Source organism: Maniola jurtina, chromosome 21 (genome assembly GCF_905333055.1).
Source record: "Maniola jurtina chromosome 21, ilManJurt1.1, whole genome shotgun sequence".
NCBI lineage: Eukaryota > Metazoa > Arthropoda > Insecta > Lepidoptera > Nymphalidae > Maniola > Maniola jurtina.
The window spans coordinates 10,154,183-10,169,172 of NC_060049.1; the positions used below are offsets into that span (position 1 = coordinate 10,154,183).

Below are 14,990 nucleotides of genomic sequence, written 5' to 3' on the forward strand. Positions count from 1 at the left end.
TTCTTATCTACCTATTACGGTTCACGAGATACAGCCCGCTGACAAACAGACGGACGAGCGGACAGCGGAGGCTGTAATAGGGTTTCGTTGGCACCGTTTGGGTACGGAACCCTAAAAAATTTATTACTAAAAAAGTGAAAATATTCGAGTAGAGAAGCAGTGAGGGTTCAGTGAGTGTTGGGTGGTGTGAGGATGGGTATTGCGAGTGCGGGGCGCGCGCGCGGCGGGCGGGCGGCGCGGGCGCGGCGCGCCAGGTGAGGCATGGCGGCGGCGCTGGCGCTGCTGGTGGTGCTGGCGGCGGGCGCGGCGGCCGCGTGCCCGGCCGGCGCGCGCTGCGCCTGCGCCGAGGCGGCCGCGCGCCTCACGTGCCGCGCCGCGCACCTGCAGGAAATGCCGCCGCTTCACGAACGACTGCAGGCCGTGTGAGTGATGTTTAGCTATCAGAAACCTCAAAGAGTCTCAATCACATGCCCTATCGGCGGTGTTTCCCCTAGATTACGACATGGGGCTGTTCAAGGGGCGGACCAACAAATTCCTGATAAGTAGGCCGGCAACGCATCGGTCGGCGGCGGTACTTCTGGTGCTGCAAATGTTCATGGGCGGCGGTAATCACTTAACACCAAGTGACCCGCCTGCTCGTTTGCTCGCTATAAAAAAAACATGTTTATAATTTGTCATCACTCAGTGACAGTGGACACTACACTCCTAGTCTTGGTGCAGTCCCGTACGCCTCGGAAAATGTTCTGAGGTCTAAGCTTTACTTAATTCCTATGTAAGTATCTTTGTGGTTTAGAGGCAAGCACAAGAGCAAGTTGTGATACTCACCAAGATAACCACAACCATCTTGTGCTCTCGTCGACAATAACTAAGTCCTTTTATGACAACAACTAAGTCCTATTCTGCGAAAGTATTCAAATCACCACAATTTTTACTGAGCACGTTCTAAATGCCAAGACTTGTCTCGGGACATATAATTAAATATTTGATTAACTAGATCGATCAACCTCTGCGATCGATTGATTGATGCGCGTTTTGCAATGTCGATAACGAAAAATGTAGAGCGCGTTGATGTCTTTTCTATTGGTTTTTTTGCATTCATCAGAGACCAATTAGAAGCGCAGTTTATTACCCTGACGGACAGCCGTGACTCCTAAATGCGTTTTATGTCAATTACTGAAATATATTTTAAAGAATGTTTTTGACATACATACATCATATCTATTTAATATGTTAAGCGTACCTATAGTAAAAATGTTAACAAGTGTAAATTAAAAATTTATAACACCCCGACAAGTGAAGGTTACAGTTACTAGAAAAGAGCAGATAACTTTCAAACGGCTGAACCGATTTTCTTGGATTATAGCTATGAACACTCTCGAATCTAGATCAAGCCACCTTTCAAACAAAAAAAGCTAAATTAAAATCGGTTCATTAGTTTAGGAGCTACGATGCCACAGACCACACAGATACATGCTGAGGTCTACGTTGGAACGCACTTGCTTAGAAGATGCCTATTCACTCTTGCTTTTCCCTATAGATTTTCTTGACAGACACGACAGATGGACAGACAGAAGGACAGACAGACAAATAGACAAATGGCAGACAGACAACCCTAAAAATGAGACGCTAAACACTAAAGCCGCTCAAAAAGAAACGTTTTGTGTTTTGAGTTTTGTGGTGTGGACATGCATGCACAGTAAAGTGTCAAGCCTTGTACTAGGTACTTAGTAATTGCGTAAAGCTGCAACTGTCGATACAAGATCAGACACGGATTGTTTTAGGACGTAGGCAATAGGTATGTAGTACACGCTTACATGTTTAGTGAGGAGGTGAACCGGTATTGTACTCAAGAATGTACTCATACATAATATATCTTTCGTAGATAGGTAGGTATACGTATTGTGTATGTTTTGCGGCCTCTACTGGCAACGCTGGCGCTGAGATTTGACTTCTACACCCAATAAAATTTATTTTATTTGATGATAACAACACTTACTTATTGAACACATAAACAATGTAGAAATATTTTTATCATAGCTTCTATTTTACATGATTTCTTCTCCATAATTCATGACGGCTTACTATTACAAGTGTAAATTAAAAAATAACAGTCCCGACAAGTGAAGGTTACAGTAACTAGAAAAGAGTTGATAACTTTCAAACGGCTGAACCGATTTCTTGAATTATAGCTAAGAACACTCTCGATCAAGCCACCTTTCAAACAAAAAAAAACTAAATTAAAATCGGTTCATTAGTTTAGGAGCTACGATGCCACAGACAGATACACAGATACACACGTCAAACTAATAACACCCCTCTTTTTGTGTCGGGGGTTAAAAACTGAGGATGATGATCGCGTTGGCTAATTCAATTGTGCTGGTCATGTAAAATTGACACAAGTCGATAGCTTGATAGGTGACCAAATTTGACTACCAATGTTAGAGCTACTAACGGACTGCATTAAATAGGTTAGAGACAGAAATGTAGAGTCAAAAACGTACTTAACTCTTAGTCGAGTGTTCTGGAAGGCCAGTGCTGCACTATTTATTATCCTAAGAAAATCCTCACTATCGAAATATCGACATTCAGCAATGAAGACTATATTGCGTTGGGAAAAGAAAATATGTGCTTTTTCGAGTTCCGTATCTCAAAAGGAAAAAAGGGCCCTATATAATAACCCTATAGGATCTCTGTCTGTCTGTCCGCCTGTCGTGTCTGTCAAGAAAACCTATAGGGTACTTCCCGTTGACCTAGAATCATATGAAAGGCAGGTAGGTAGGTCTTATAGCACAAGTAAAGGAAAAAACCGAACACCGTGAATTTGTGGTTACATTACAAAAAAAAATTAAATGTGTTCGTGAACAAATAATATAATTAGTATTTTCAATTTTCAAAGTAAGATAACTATACCAAGTGGGGTATCATATTATGATAGTGCTTTACCTGTACATTCTAAAAAGGATTTTTATTTATTTTTATGCATAACAGTTTTTGATTTATCGTGCAAAATGTCAGAAAAAATACCCGAGTGGGTACACGGACCCTCGGTGCGCGAGTCCGACTCGCACTTGGCCGGTTTTTGTAAAACAGATCAAAAGTAGACACAATCGTTCTCATCTGGAGCTGGAAAAGCATCAGATGCTAATCGACAGCGTGTCGATGAGCTGTCGGGGGTGATTGATGTCGAAGGCTGTCGCGCTGGCGGCGGCGCGAGGCGGAGGGAAGGTTACGTCAAGCGCTGACGTGGTTTAAGAGGGGTCTTTCCGTCACTCGCTTCATACAAACGTAGTTCCAATTTCATTTGAATATTAAGCAACCAAAGTCCATGAAATTTTGCAGACATATTCTAGAAACTAATATCTGGGTCTGTGGTTTTCCAGATTTCTGTTAAAATATTCGGTTTCAAAGTTACGCGGTCTTAAAAATTTACATACAAATCTTTGAGCCCCTGTAATTTTAAAACTACATATTTTTAGAAAAATCTAAAACACCACAGACACAGATATTAGTTTCTAGAATATGTCTGCAAAATTTCATGGATTTTGGTTGCTTAATATTCAAATGAAATTGGAACTACGATTGTATGAAGCGAGTGACGGAGAGAGCCCTGTTAATCAACACGAAGGATACCCAGCATTTTTCATTCCACGTCACGCTAAGTACGGTCGGCAGATATTTATTTTTAACCGACTATGGCAATGTCTAAAGGAAGCGTTATGATTTTAGCAGTCTATGTATGTATGTTTGTATCAGATTCTGTGTGTTCCAACGTAGCGCCTAAATTACTGGGCCGATTTTGATGAATGAGGTGTTATCAATTTGTTATTATGGTCCGGGTGATATAGGCTTCATTTTATACGAAAAAATTAATGGATTACAACCAAAAAAGTGGGCGGGGTTGTATCGAGTGGCGTATCAAATGAAAGGAGAAAAAAATGTATAATATATATAGTTCATATATATATGTACAGTACAACAGAAAAACTATTTTACTGTACACATATGTATCGCTATCTATCCGCTATCGGCAGTTCACGGGTCGTGGTCGGGTTTTAGTGCTGTTTAAACTTTATCTTGTTGAGAGACTAGAGTATTAATTATTTAGGATTAAATACGACCCCTTTGATGGAAGGATTCCTAGAAATTGTACCTAATAAATACAAGGTTTACGAACGCGCGTAGAAGCCGCGTGTTGCTGTTGTCGGCTGTTGCTGTAAGGTTCCTTTTATCTAGGAATTATACAAAATTATGCCTAGTCGTGATAGCCTAGTGTAGGCCTCCTATTCGGGCGGTCCGGAATCACCGCAGGTACCTGGCAAAGGTAGACCTATAGCCGAAACTCAAGCAATAATTGCGTGTGCTAAATCGCGACCGCTAAATCGGTATCGCAGTAAGATTTGATATTTAAATGACTGCTTTTTTTTGTACAGTAACGTATTTACTTACAAAATCAAAGCAGTAAGTGGGTAACTAAAGAAAGATAATAAAGACGCTGTGGTAATTATTCAAGAAGAGGCTAATTGATTTAGCGAAGTATTTTCGGTGGCTCTTCCGCTGACACGATGATGTATTTATTGCCCCCCTTCACCCCCCCTTACCTAATTACAGCGCTGGCTCAAGGAGTCATGATTTACTTACTGGAATAAATTAATAAGTTTGCCCCACACCAACCGCACGATAAGACGGTTAATAGGTAAATCATGATGATTTAATACTTGGTCATTATAAAATGAAACACGTTTGAACGAGATTATCAGGGAACAACGGAAACGACTGAAAAAGTCAGAAAACTGAACAACTCCCTAAAATAACCTTCAGAAACATTATCTCTGGATCAAGTCGTTAGTATTAGGTAACTAATTCTTTAGTTGTTTCATGAGTTTTTAATATTTTTCCAAAATATGCGCCACTGGTGTTAATCCGATTGTAAACAAATCTATAAACTAACATTAATGCATCACCTGCAGGAAACATGTAAAAATGGGCTACTTTTTATTCTGGAAAACCAGAGTCCTCGTGAGATTTTTGAAAAATCTAGACAAAAAATCAGTATCATTTTGGGTCGAGGTCTTGCTAGTAATTCTCTAATAGAAACTATTTGTTGTAATGTTACGATGAAGTCCATGTACCTACTAAGTGTGGAATCAGGACGAAAGCGAGCGGGGCGCGTTATCAGGCGGCTGCAGCGGATCTAGGCTGGCTATTTATAGAGCTGGGGGCAGTCAGCTGCAGTCTGCAGCCACCCTGCCCGTCCCCCACGCCCGCCAACCCCCCACGGCCCTGTTATCCTGGAACACGGAACAGAACTGCGTAAAAGCCGCTTAACGAAAGCCCAATTATCGTATTTGTTGTCAATAATTGCTTTCGAATAACGCAGAGCTCAACGAAAGCGTCGCTTGATTGTCTCCTCATTCAATAATATGACGACCATCATTAAAGCTTTTATCATCATCATCATCAAATCATCTCAACCCATCATCGGCCCATTAGTTATATATTAACTACGGGTCTCTTCTCTGAGAGCGAAAGGTTTAGACTAAACATTTTTTTAATAAAAAATAGCGAGCGAACTAGCAGGCGGGTCACCTGATGTTAAGTGATTACCACCGCCCTTGAACATTTGCAGCACCAGAGGAACCGCTGATACGTTGCCGGTGTTTCAGGAATTGGTTGACAAAGACGTTTAAGTAGTTTATATTAAAAATACTGTATATCACCAGCAAAACCTAGTAAAGAGTTATATAATATATAGTAAGCAGTATTTTCTAAAGGGAAGTCATCGCAGCGAAGAAGCATTTGGACTGTGGCGCCTATATCAGTCGCAGTGGCCCAAATAGTTGCATTCCCGTGTCTCTATAAAGCGACCGAGTCGCGCGCGGAATGCCATAGTCATTAATACACACGACACGATGTTATGTTTGTACGTCCGCAATTCACTGTCCTTTTAATATGCACATGTAATTTATAGATGCTAAAAGAATCTCATCCTACTAATATTATAAACTCGAAAGTTTGTAATCGATGGATGTTTGTAACTCTTTCACGCAAAAACTACTGGACGGATTTGGCTGAAATTTGGAATGGAGATAGATTATACCCTGGATTGACACATGAATACATCTTTATGCACACTCATGCAATGATACTTTTTATCCCGGAAAATCAATGAGTTCCCACGACATTTTTAAAAACCTATCTACCTATATCCACGGGCATCAGTTAGTATTGCAATATTAATTGCTTAAATAGTAAATTAACGAAATTAACATAAAAACTTTGCCATCGCCATCAACCGATAAACGTCTACAACCGCTAGACATTGGTCTCATGTAGGGACTTCCAGCCCCTGAGCCCACCTGATTCTAGCGTCTACCTGTGACTTGTTTAGTGACGATATTTTACCCAAAACCATAGACGATCTGACCTCACGGTGTGTATGGACCCTGTAGCAATAGAATTGTGTAGTTGAAACTTAAGGTCAATAATAAAGTCTTACTTGATATTGGTACCCAATATATTTCTTGGGTGCCTCCTTGGTTCAGTAAGGAAGTTAAGATACGATATCTCCTTCATAGAATCCCTGACAGTATGAGGATATACAAGTATCTAAATCTGTAATCTACTCGTTGTATTTTGACCGAAATTATCCATTACTTTGACCACACAAGTACACTACAAAAATAAATTGTATTGGAAATTCTCTTTATTTCTTAGCTAGATGACAAAGACACTTGGAGGCACTGCATTTTATTCCTACCATTTGGTGACTCTACGATCCCCTCTTCGCTACATTAAATTTTATTTGACTGGCTTCTGGCGGTATCCTACCAACCTCGCAAATACCGGAACACTGCGAATCACGATTGGATGTAATAGTGCTCTCCTCTAAGAGATCTAAAAGACCTCTAAAATCCGGTAATTTTTTTTTTTGCAATTCTGTAACACTTGCAATCACATGAAAATGCAGGCACTGCGATTTAAAATTCGCGCGGCAAATTTATGATTTGATACAAATTGTATATCAAATCTTTGAAAAGAGCAACCGCCGAGTTTCTTGCTGGTTCTTCTCGGTAGGAAAGGCATTCCGAACCAGTGGTAGACGCTTTAAATATTAAAAAATATTTTGTTTTTTTTTTTGAATTTTGTATTAAATTCGCGCGAATATTTTGTGCAGTATGGAGTAATTGTATGGTGCTCAACGCATTCGCTCGCACTGGGGGCAGGTGAAATTCCGCACGCGGAAAATAAATCGCGCGAATAAAATTCAGTCAAAAGTTAACCGAAAACACTGGTAAATGCAGATTGAGACTTTGGTTTATTATAGATACTATTTTGAGAAGAGTCAGGGAAGAAAAGGATCCATTAAAATATTATAAACGCGAAAGTAGGTAGTCTGTAGGTCTGTAGGTAGGTATACTGACTAATTTTGATGAAATTTTGATGATTGGTATGAAGATAGTTTTCATTCCAGGACTAGATAAGCTAGTTTTTATCTCAGAAAATCATAGTTTCTCCAGGATTTTTAGAAAATATGAATCAAAATGTCATGATATGAATCAAATAAGTATTCGTGCTCGAATTTACCCATTGAGTTGGATCTAGGCGATTTATCAAAAGCAGCTTTATCGAAGCTCAAACGGGTAAGGCATCTGTGATAACATTTATAAATAAGACGGATTGCAGCTCCGTCGAGTTAAGCTTATAGGCTGTGGCTAATACCGACTTATACAACATGCCTGGGTAAAGCTCACCACAGACTACGTATTTCGTCCGCGCCGAAAGAACCGCGAATTTTACCGTCGGACCACGAAGCATCGTCAAGGTCTGCACCCCTTCCTTACGTAGTCGAAATTCCACGGACTCATACGAAGCGATTTGCTTCCTCGTTTATCATACACTCTGCTAGAATATGGAATGCCCTTCCGGCTTCCGTTTCCCCGCTATAGGCTAGTATAATATCTAGCCTTCAAAAATGCGTTCATAGGATACAGCTTCGAGCATCTATGTGGGATCAGAACACGCGTTGAGTTTGCGAATTGCTTGCAGCTCCACCGTGCGTTAAGATAGATAGATAGATAGAAGACTATTACACACAAAACAAGAAAGAAACCAAGACAAAACAAGAAACTATAAACAATTTTATGCAAAGGCGGCCTTATTGCTTAGAGCAATCTCCACCAAGCAACCTTTGGTGAAAGGAGAGACTAGGTAAGCTCTCTGATAGGCCATTAGCTTTATCCAAGTGTGTGCACACGTTCCCGGCGCCACATTGTCACGACAGCATGCAGCGTGACATGTGCGACGTGTGGTCGTGTGTGGCGCAATACGAGGTCACGCTCACTCGATTATTGCACTGCACTCATTCAATACCATTGAACTAAAGTAGTACTAGAAGGGCTATATCAAACGAAAACTGTCTTCTATAATCATCAGCAACCGTTAGACATCCATTGCAGGGCATAGGTTTCGTGTAGGGATTTTCACACGCCACGGTCTTGCGCCGTTTGACCGCAGCGGCTGACCGAGACTCGTTTGATGTCGCCTGCCCAGTAGGGAGGGTCTTCCAGCGTTCCGATGCGAGGAAATAGTTCCTTATCAAATTTTCCGAAATAAATATATCCTGTAGAATCTTACAGCGTATCCTATAGCTCTTATTTGATAAGACTGAGAAAATATGAGCTATGTATAGTACCAAATACATAATAATAGTTAGTACCAGAGGATCTTTCGATATAATTGTTAATATCGCGATCTCTGCTAATTGATAAACGTTCAAACGGTCCTTCGAATTCACGGGTTTATCAGGTGTTTGCAGGGTTGTCTTCCACGGGTATCACGCTACAAGGCCCATTATTTTTTGGTATATTTACTCAGTTTGACGGGATGTTACGGAAATTATCTAGCACCTAATATTTCGATGAGTGTGCTTTATGTGAATATACATAGTTTATAGTGGATACGTCGCCGCCACGCGTTGTATCTATCCAAGCCTTAATTGTTTTTGAAGAGTTGTATTCGCTGGCGGGAGGGGGCGCGGCATTGGGTCTCCAAGGCTAAAGTGAGTCGGAAAGGATAAGCTGGTCGGATCGCCGCGCGGAATACATTATTTGTACATTTTACTCCCGACCTAGATTACACCAGCTATTGGATGCGGTTGCAGGATATCTATTCGGAACTCGTCGCACGGGAAATACCTATTCCACGCCGTAATATTATGTACATTGGTTCGGAGGAAGATTATATTGGTCTAGCTGTTGCTCGCAGATTCACCCGCTACTTGTAATTGTACTTATTTCTAACCTTGTGTGACAATTTGCAATTTCATTTTATGTGTCCAATTTGCAATTTCATAAACTTTTTGTTGCCGGGATTGTTGTTAGGCCAAATCCATCACAATCCTCTAGCGACTAATGCAAATTATACAAGAACTTATTTTTTAATGGCAGTTACAGACTAACGTTTTTTCTGCACGTTTTACGTTTGTTTTGGCTTAAGCTAAAGACACGACTACACTATATACCTACTAGATAGTCAATATACATGTCGCATCGAAATGGCATAAGCCGAGAGTTAGCCAACTCCCTTAGGGATATGACTAACGCCCGGTAGACGTTAAAGCGACAACTCAATTAGACTATTTCACTAAAAAAAACTGGTGATATAATAAAATATTGAGAATAGTTTATGAAATGTAACGTGTACGTACGAATTTCGTTCAGAATTTTGTCACTGAAACAGTTCAAATATATGCCAAATATGATTAAAATGAAGCTTTGCAGTGTTTACCGATGAAAGTTCCTAAGTCGTTTTCCAGTAAATGTGGTAGTATTAAGTATGAACTTCTCTCTCGAGTCACGTCACAGGAGCGGGCGTTTATCGTCAAAGTTGTACAGCAATGTCTTCGACACAGATACCTTTATTGCTGAAGTAAACAAGCTAACCACAGGGTCAGGTACTAAGGCTGGAATAAATACGACGCGACAACTATTTTACAGAATGTCACATTGGACGCGCGCGTATGTGTGTACGATTTGTATAATATCATACTACGTATAGATGTCTATCAGTTGATATAATCGATTTTTATATCAACCGATTATTATCGATTCATTATAATCGATTTTTATATCAACCGATAGACGTCCACTGGTGGGCATAGGTCTCTTGTAGGGACTTCCAAGTATCATTCAGTAAATCAAACTGTATTGCGCCGCCCGAATCCAGCGGCTCTCTGCGATTCGTTGAATGTTTTCTGTCCACCTTGTGGGATTCTTCTAACGCTGTGCTTTCAGGTGTGAAATCGTCATTCTGAACCCCAAAGTCTATCGGCTTTTCAAACTATCCTGCCCATTGCCACTTCACAATCCGTTTAGCTTCTCTTCGTTTATGATTTGATCCCGGTCGATACCGGGGTTTAATCGTGAATTGCCCTCACGGCACGACCTTTCCTCTTCCTTACTCTGTTACGGGCGGTCGGGATGCTTGTTTGCCAAACAGATTTATACAAGTTACACAAAAGTTAGTTGACCGCCATGGGCTTGATACAAACTTGTTAGTAAGTCGGGCAAGTTGCCATTACTCTATTACCATACCATTCACCTTAGATTCACGAATTTTCAATAAAAAATACAAAAACCTCTTTACATTTTCAAAATTTAGGTTTTGCTCGCGAAAATACATACCACTTTAAACAATAAATAGTGAAGAATACGCCTACGGCCTACATACAAAGTAATCAATGATTGAAAACCTTACTCTAATATTTATGACACATTCTACAAGGCAAGGTTAGGTTCTCGTACCTTCCACTTACAGTCTTGTCCATCAATCTCTTAAGCTTATGCATCTATTAAAGGTGTTCCTTCAAGTTACGAGTTGGAGATTACCTACTGACTTTATAGTTAAATGTGTTTCTTCAGTGTTCATTCCAAGTCTTATTCGTATTGCTGAGGGTTGTGAGTTGACTTGACTGTGTCACATAAATAACACATATAATAATTATAGTACTTAAGTGTGTAACCCCCGACCCAAAAAGAGGGGTGTTATAAGTTTGACATGTGTATCTGTGTATCTGTCTGTGGCATCGCAGCTCCTAAACTAATGGTCCGATTTTAATTTAGTTTTTTTTTGTTTGAAAGGTGGCTTGATCGAGAGTGTTCTTAGCTATAATCCAAGAAAATCGGTTCAGCCGTTTGAAAGTTATCAGCTCTTTTCTAGTTACTGTAACCTTCACTTGTCGGGGTCGTAAATAGTTAAAGTTACACAAAACCAATGTATAATCGAAATAGTTCCTCCAAGCTACACGTGTGAAGCCGGCGAGAGTTACTAGGTTTTAATAAAGTATATTTTTCTACATTCCCCCTATTAAAGCACACGCAATACCTTGTGACGGGCGTATTATCATCAAGCTATGAGCGATTGATGTGTGTAATTATGTGTATTATTAGTAACATGTGCTTACACGTGAGAGCATTTGTATGCCACGAACATCGCCGCTCACCAAGGCGCGGCGAGGTCGAAAAGCTCTCTCGTTTTTGATCCAACATAGCGAATCAAAATTTCCACTTGCAACTTCATAGGCGCTTATGACAAATCAAGACAATATTTTTTTATTGAAAACATTACAAAAAAATTTAAAGCTTTATCTAATTACTATACAAATCATGCCCGCGTGGAATGGTGCTAAGAATACTGGCTGCATTTCTAACAGCCAGGCTGATCCGTGGCGCAAAGAATGAGCCAGCCCTTCTGTCACCCGATGAGGCTATTAATCGCGGTGAAATGTATGTGTAAATGACTATAGGTACATCTCAGTGCGCTGTAAAAGTAGATTTTACTGAGGACGTCTGGTGAGCCGAGAAACTAAGCAGGTTTACGTTTCAGATTTCATTGATTTCAAAGCAAGAGGGCTGGTAAGAAACTCAGTTACTGCTATCATGATGCTACATTAAGTAGCTAGTAGGTACTTAGCACTCACTATAGTTTTTTGATTGTAAGGTCGAGTTATATGTAACGTGCACAGGACGAGACGGGAGGATTTCTTGAACTTTTATTGGATAAACTAGAACGTCCCGTCTAGTCCGTTTGCAAGTTATCCAATAGTAGTTTAAGAAATCTTCCCGTCCCGTCCCGTGCACGTTACGAGTAACTAGACCTTTAGTCATCCATACTAATATCCATCCATATTAATTAATATTATAAATGCGAAAGTATGTCTGTCTGTCTGTCTGCTACCTTTTCACGGCCCAACAGTGTAACCGATTCTGACGTTTGGTACAGGGTTAGCTTATGTCCCGGGGACGGACAAAGGCTACTTTTTATCCTGAAAAATCAAAGAGTTCCCGCGGGATTACTAAAGACCCATCCACTTAACCAATTTGTATGTGGTACCGAAGTAGCTTGCGTCCCTGTAATCGAAATAGGAAACTTTTTACCCCGGAAAATCAAACAGGTCCCACAGGATCTATTAAAAATCTAAATCCACGCGGGCGAAGTCGCGGGCATCCTCTAGTTTATACATATACTAGTTAGGGCTAGCATCGGCCCCGTAGAGTAGGAACTCGCCAAAACAGCCTCCGAACTAACCGCTACTGGAAGCAGATGGCACTAATGGTGATGCATTCATACTCGTATGGACAGCGGGCTGGCGCGCAGCCAGCGAAACTCACTGCCACTTAAGCTCCGCACTGATGTTGCCAAAACCAATTGCAACAAAAAAACACACGTTTACCGAATATGCCGTCAAAGATTAACGGATCCCAGCTGAAAATGTTGAAATTGATTACAATAGTATGGGTTTTTTTTTCTTTATTTATTTAAGGGCTTTGATACATTTAAAAGTACATGTCAGCCCTATTATAATCTAATTAAATACAACAATACAACAAAATTCTTAACCTAACAAAATAAGTCATATGAATAAAACTTAAATGAGTCTTAAAATAATATGGGGTTATTTAAGGGGCTGACTAACAAATTCTGCAACTGTTCATGGGTGGCGGTAATCACTTAATATCAGGTGACACACCTGCTCGTTTGCCCATTTTTATTCTAAAAAAAATCTGCGCTATACAGCGTAATATAGCGTATACTCTTGTGTCGTTAGTAGATGATGTAAGTACTTAGTAAGTTAGTATGCGGATAAAACTCGCTTTCTTTGGACTCCTACAAAGAGGAGCCCAAGACTAGTGTTGGAAGAAACGATTGCAAGCATAGATCAAGTTTGCCAAAAAAATGGGTTGTTTTAAGGTCATGTGTAGCATAGCTTTTACATTTTCTTCTTTCTAATTCATTTACTTACGTGAATTTTTATCACGGTTGAGATATGCTTACCTAATATTATAATATCGGCGAACGCTCGATTCAGCTGCGATTGTAGCGCGGATGAATTAATGTCCCACGCCGCGCCGCGTCGGGCGAGGAGTGCGGAGCCGAGGAGACGACGACCTCGCGATATGAATGGAATGAAAATTAAATTCAATGTTTACAGCATATTAAAGAGTTCTTTATAAACGAATTCTGCTCGTCGTCTCAACTGATATTCTGTTGACGTCCACGGCTCGATTCTTCTAGGGATTTCAATGCTGCCGTAGTAATCGAGAGGGTATGAATCGGATTTTTCTTTTTTTTTTAATCATGCACTTACATTTAGTATGGATTGTCCGTCAAACGATCTTTCTACCTATCTGGGTTTTATGCTTCTTTGTAACATGAAAATTCTCTGTAATAGGTAGTAGACTAAATGATGCCCGTCACTTCGTTCGCGTGAATTTAGGTTTTTCAAAATCCCGTAGGAACTCCCTGATTTTCTGGGATAAAAAATAGCCTATGTGTTAATCCAGCGTATAATCTATCTCAATTCCTAATTTCAGCCGAGTTCGTCCAGTACCTACCTACTTAGTTTTTGCGTGAAAAAGTAACGAATATCCATACATCCATTATGCATACATACAAACTTTCGCGTTTATAATATTGAGTAGGATATGCACCTTCTGTAGTAAAAGTAGAGGAAGTTACTTAGGTATCACTCGTCGAATACTTAGGTATATCTAAGGAAATAACAAGAATGGAATACCTTTGTGGACACTGTCATATTACAGTTTTAAAGCTTTCCTATGGCACAAGATATTTCGTACTTAAAGCACGACGTATTTCATCGTCAATTGGCAGCTGTAGGTACTAGAAGATAAAGGCAAGAGAAGCCCTATAGAGATCCTAAAAAACATAACGGTAAAGCGGGTGGGTTGTTGGGGTCTACCGCGAAGTAGCGAAGTGGCCGTGACGCGCCGATGATGGATGACAGCAATAACGCACCGCGCTCGTTATCACACTACCCGACCCCCTACTCACCCCTCACCTTTCACCGCCCCTACACCGTTCACTGCAAGGGGGAACCACCCCGCTAGCCGCCAGTACTTTGAACCTTCGTATCAGCTGATCGGTACCTACATTATCAAAATGTTCAAATCTAATCGGTTTATGCTCCGACACGCCGTTCAAGCATAATTTTAACCTGAGTAATGCTTTCAAGAAGATCATACTGAAGGTCTCCAGTCTCCAATCGGCATCTAGACTAAATAAATCCGGTAACGATATTATGTTGTATAAATAGGAAACTAAAGGATTTGAATCTTTAAAAAACACCTTGTGAACTCTTTGATTTTCCAGGATAAAATTGCTATGCCCATTTCCACGATGCAAGCTAATCTCTTTACCCAATAGACGATGCCCACAACTTCATCTATGGAGATTTAAGTTTGATAATAATCTCATGGGAACTTCTTGATTTTCCGATATAAAAAGTAGCTTCTCAAAGCTCCTTTCATCAAAATCGGTTAAACTGATGGGCAGTGAAAAGCGAGCAGACGGACAGACACACTCTCGCATTTATAATATTAGTATGGAGTATGGATTTTCAAAGATATTTTATTAGTTCAAGTTTGTAGATAAACATTCGCATTGTTAGCCGTCTTCGCGCTGAGGAACGGTGT

At 40.4% G+C, this 14,990-nt stretch overlaps 1 protein-coding gene across 1 annotated transcript in view; it reads left to right on the top strand.

The window, feature by feature from the left end:
• The first annotated feature begins 261 nt into the window (after positions 1-261).
• LOC123876066 (follicle-stimulating hormone receptor) overlaps positions 262-14,990 on the top strand; it is a 70,579-nt gene continuing 55,850 nt past the window's right edge. Inside the window, exon 1 of the mRNA XM_045922193.1 lies at positions 262-422. Within this exon, the coding sequence (XP_045778149.1) occupies positions 262-422 (161 nt within the window). The remainder of the gene's footprint in view (positions 423-14,990) is intronic.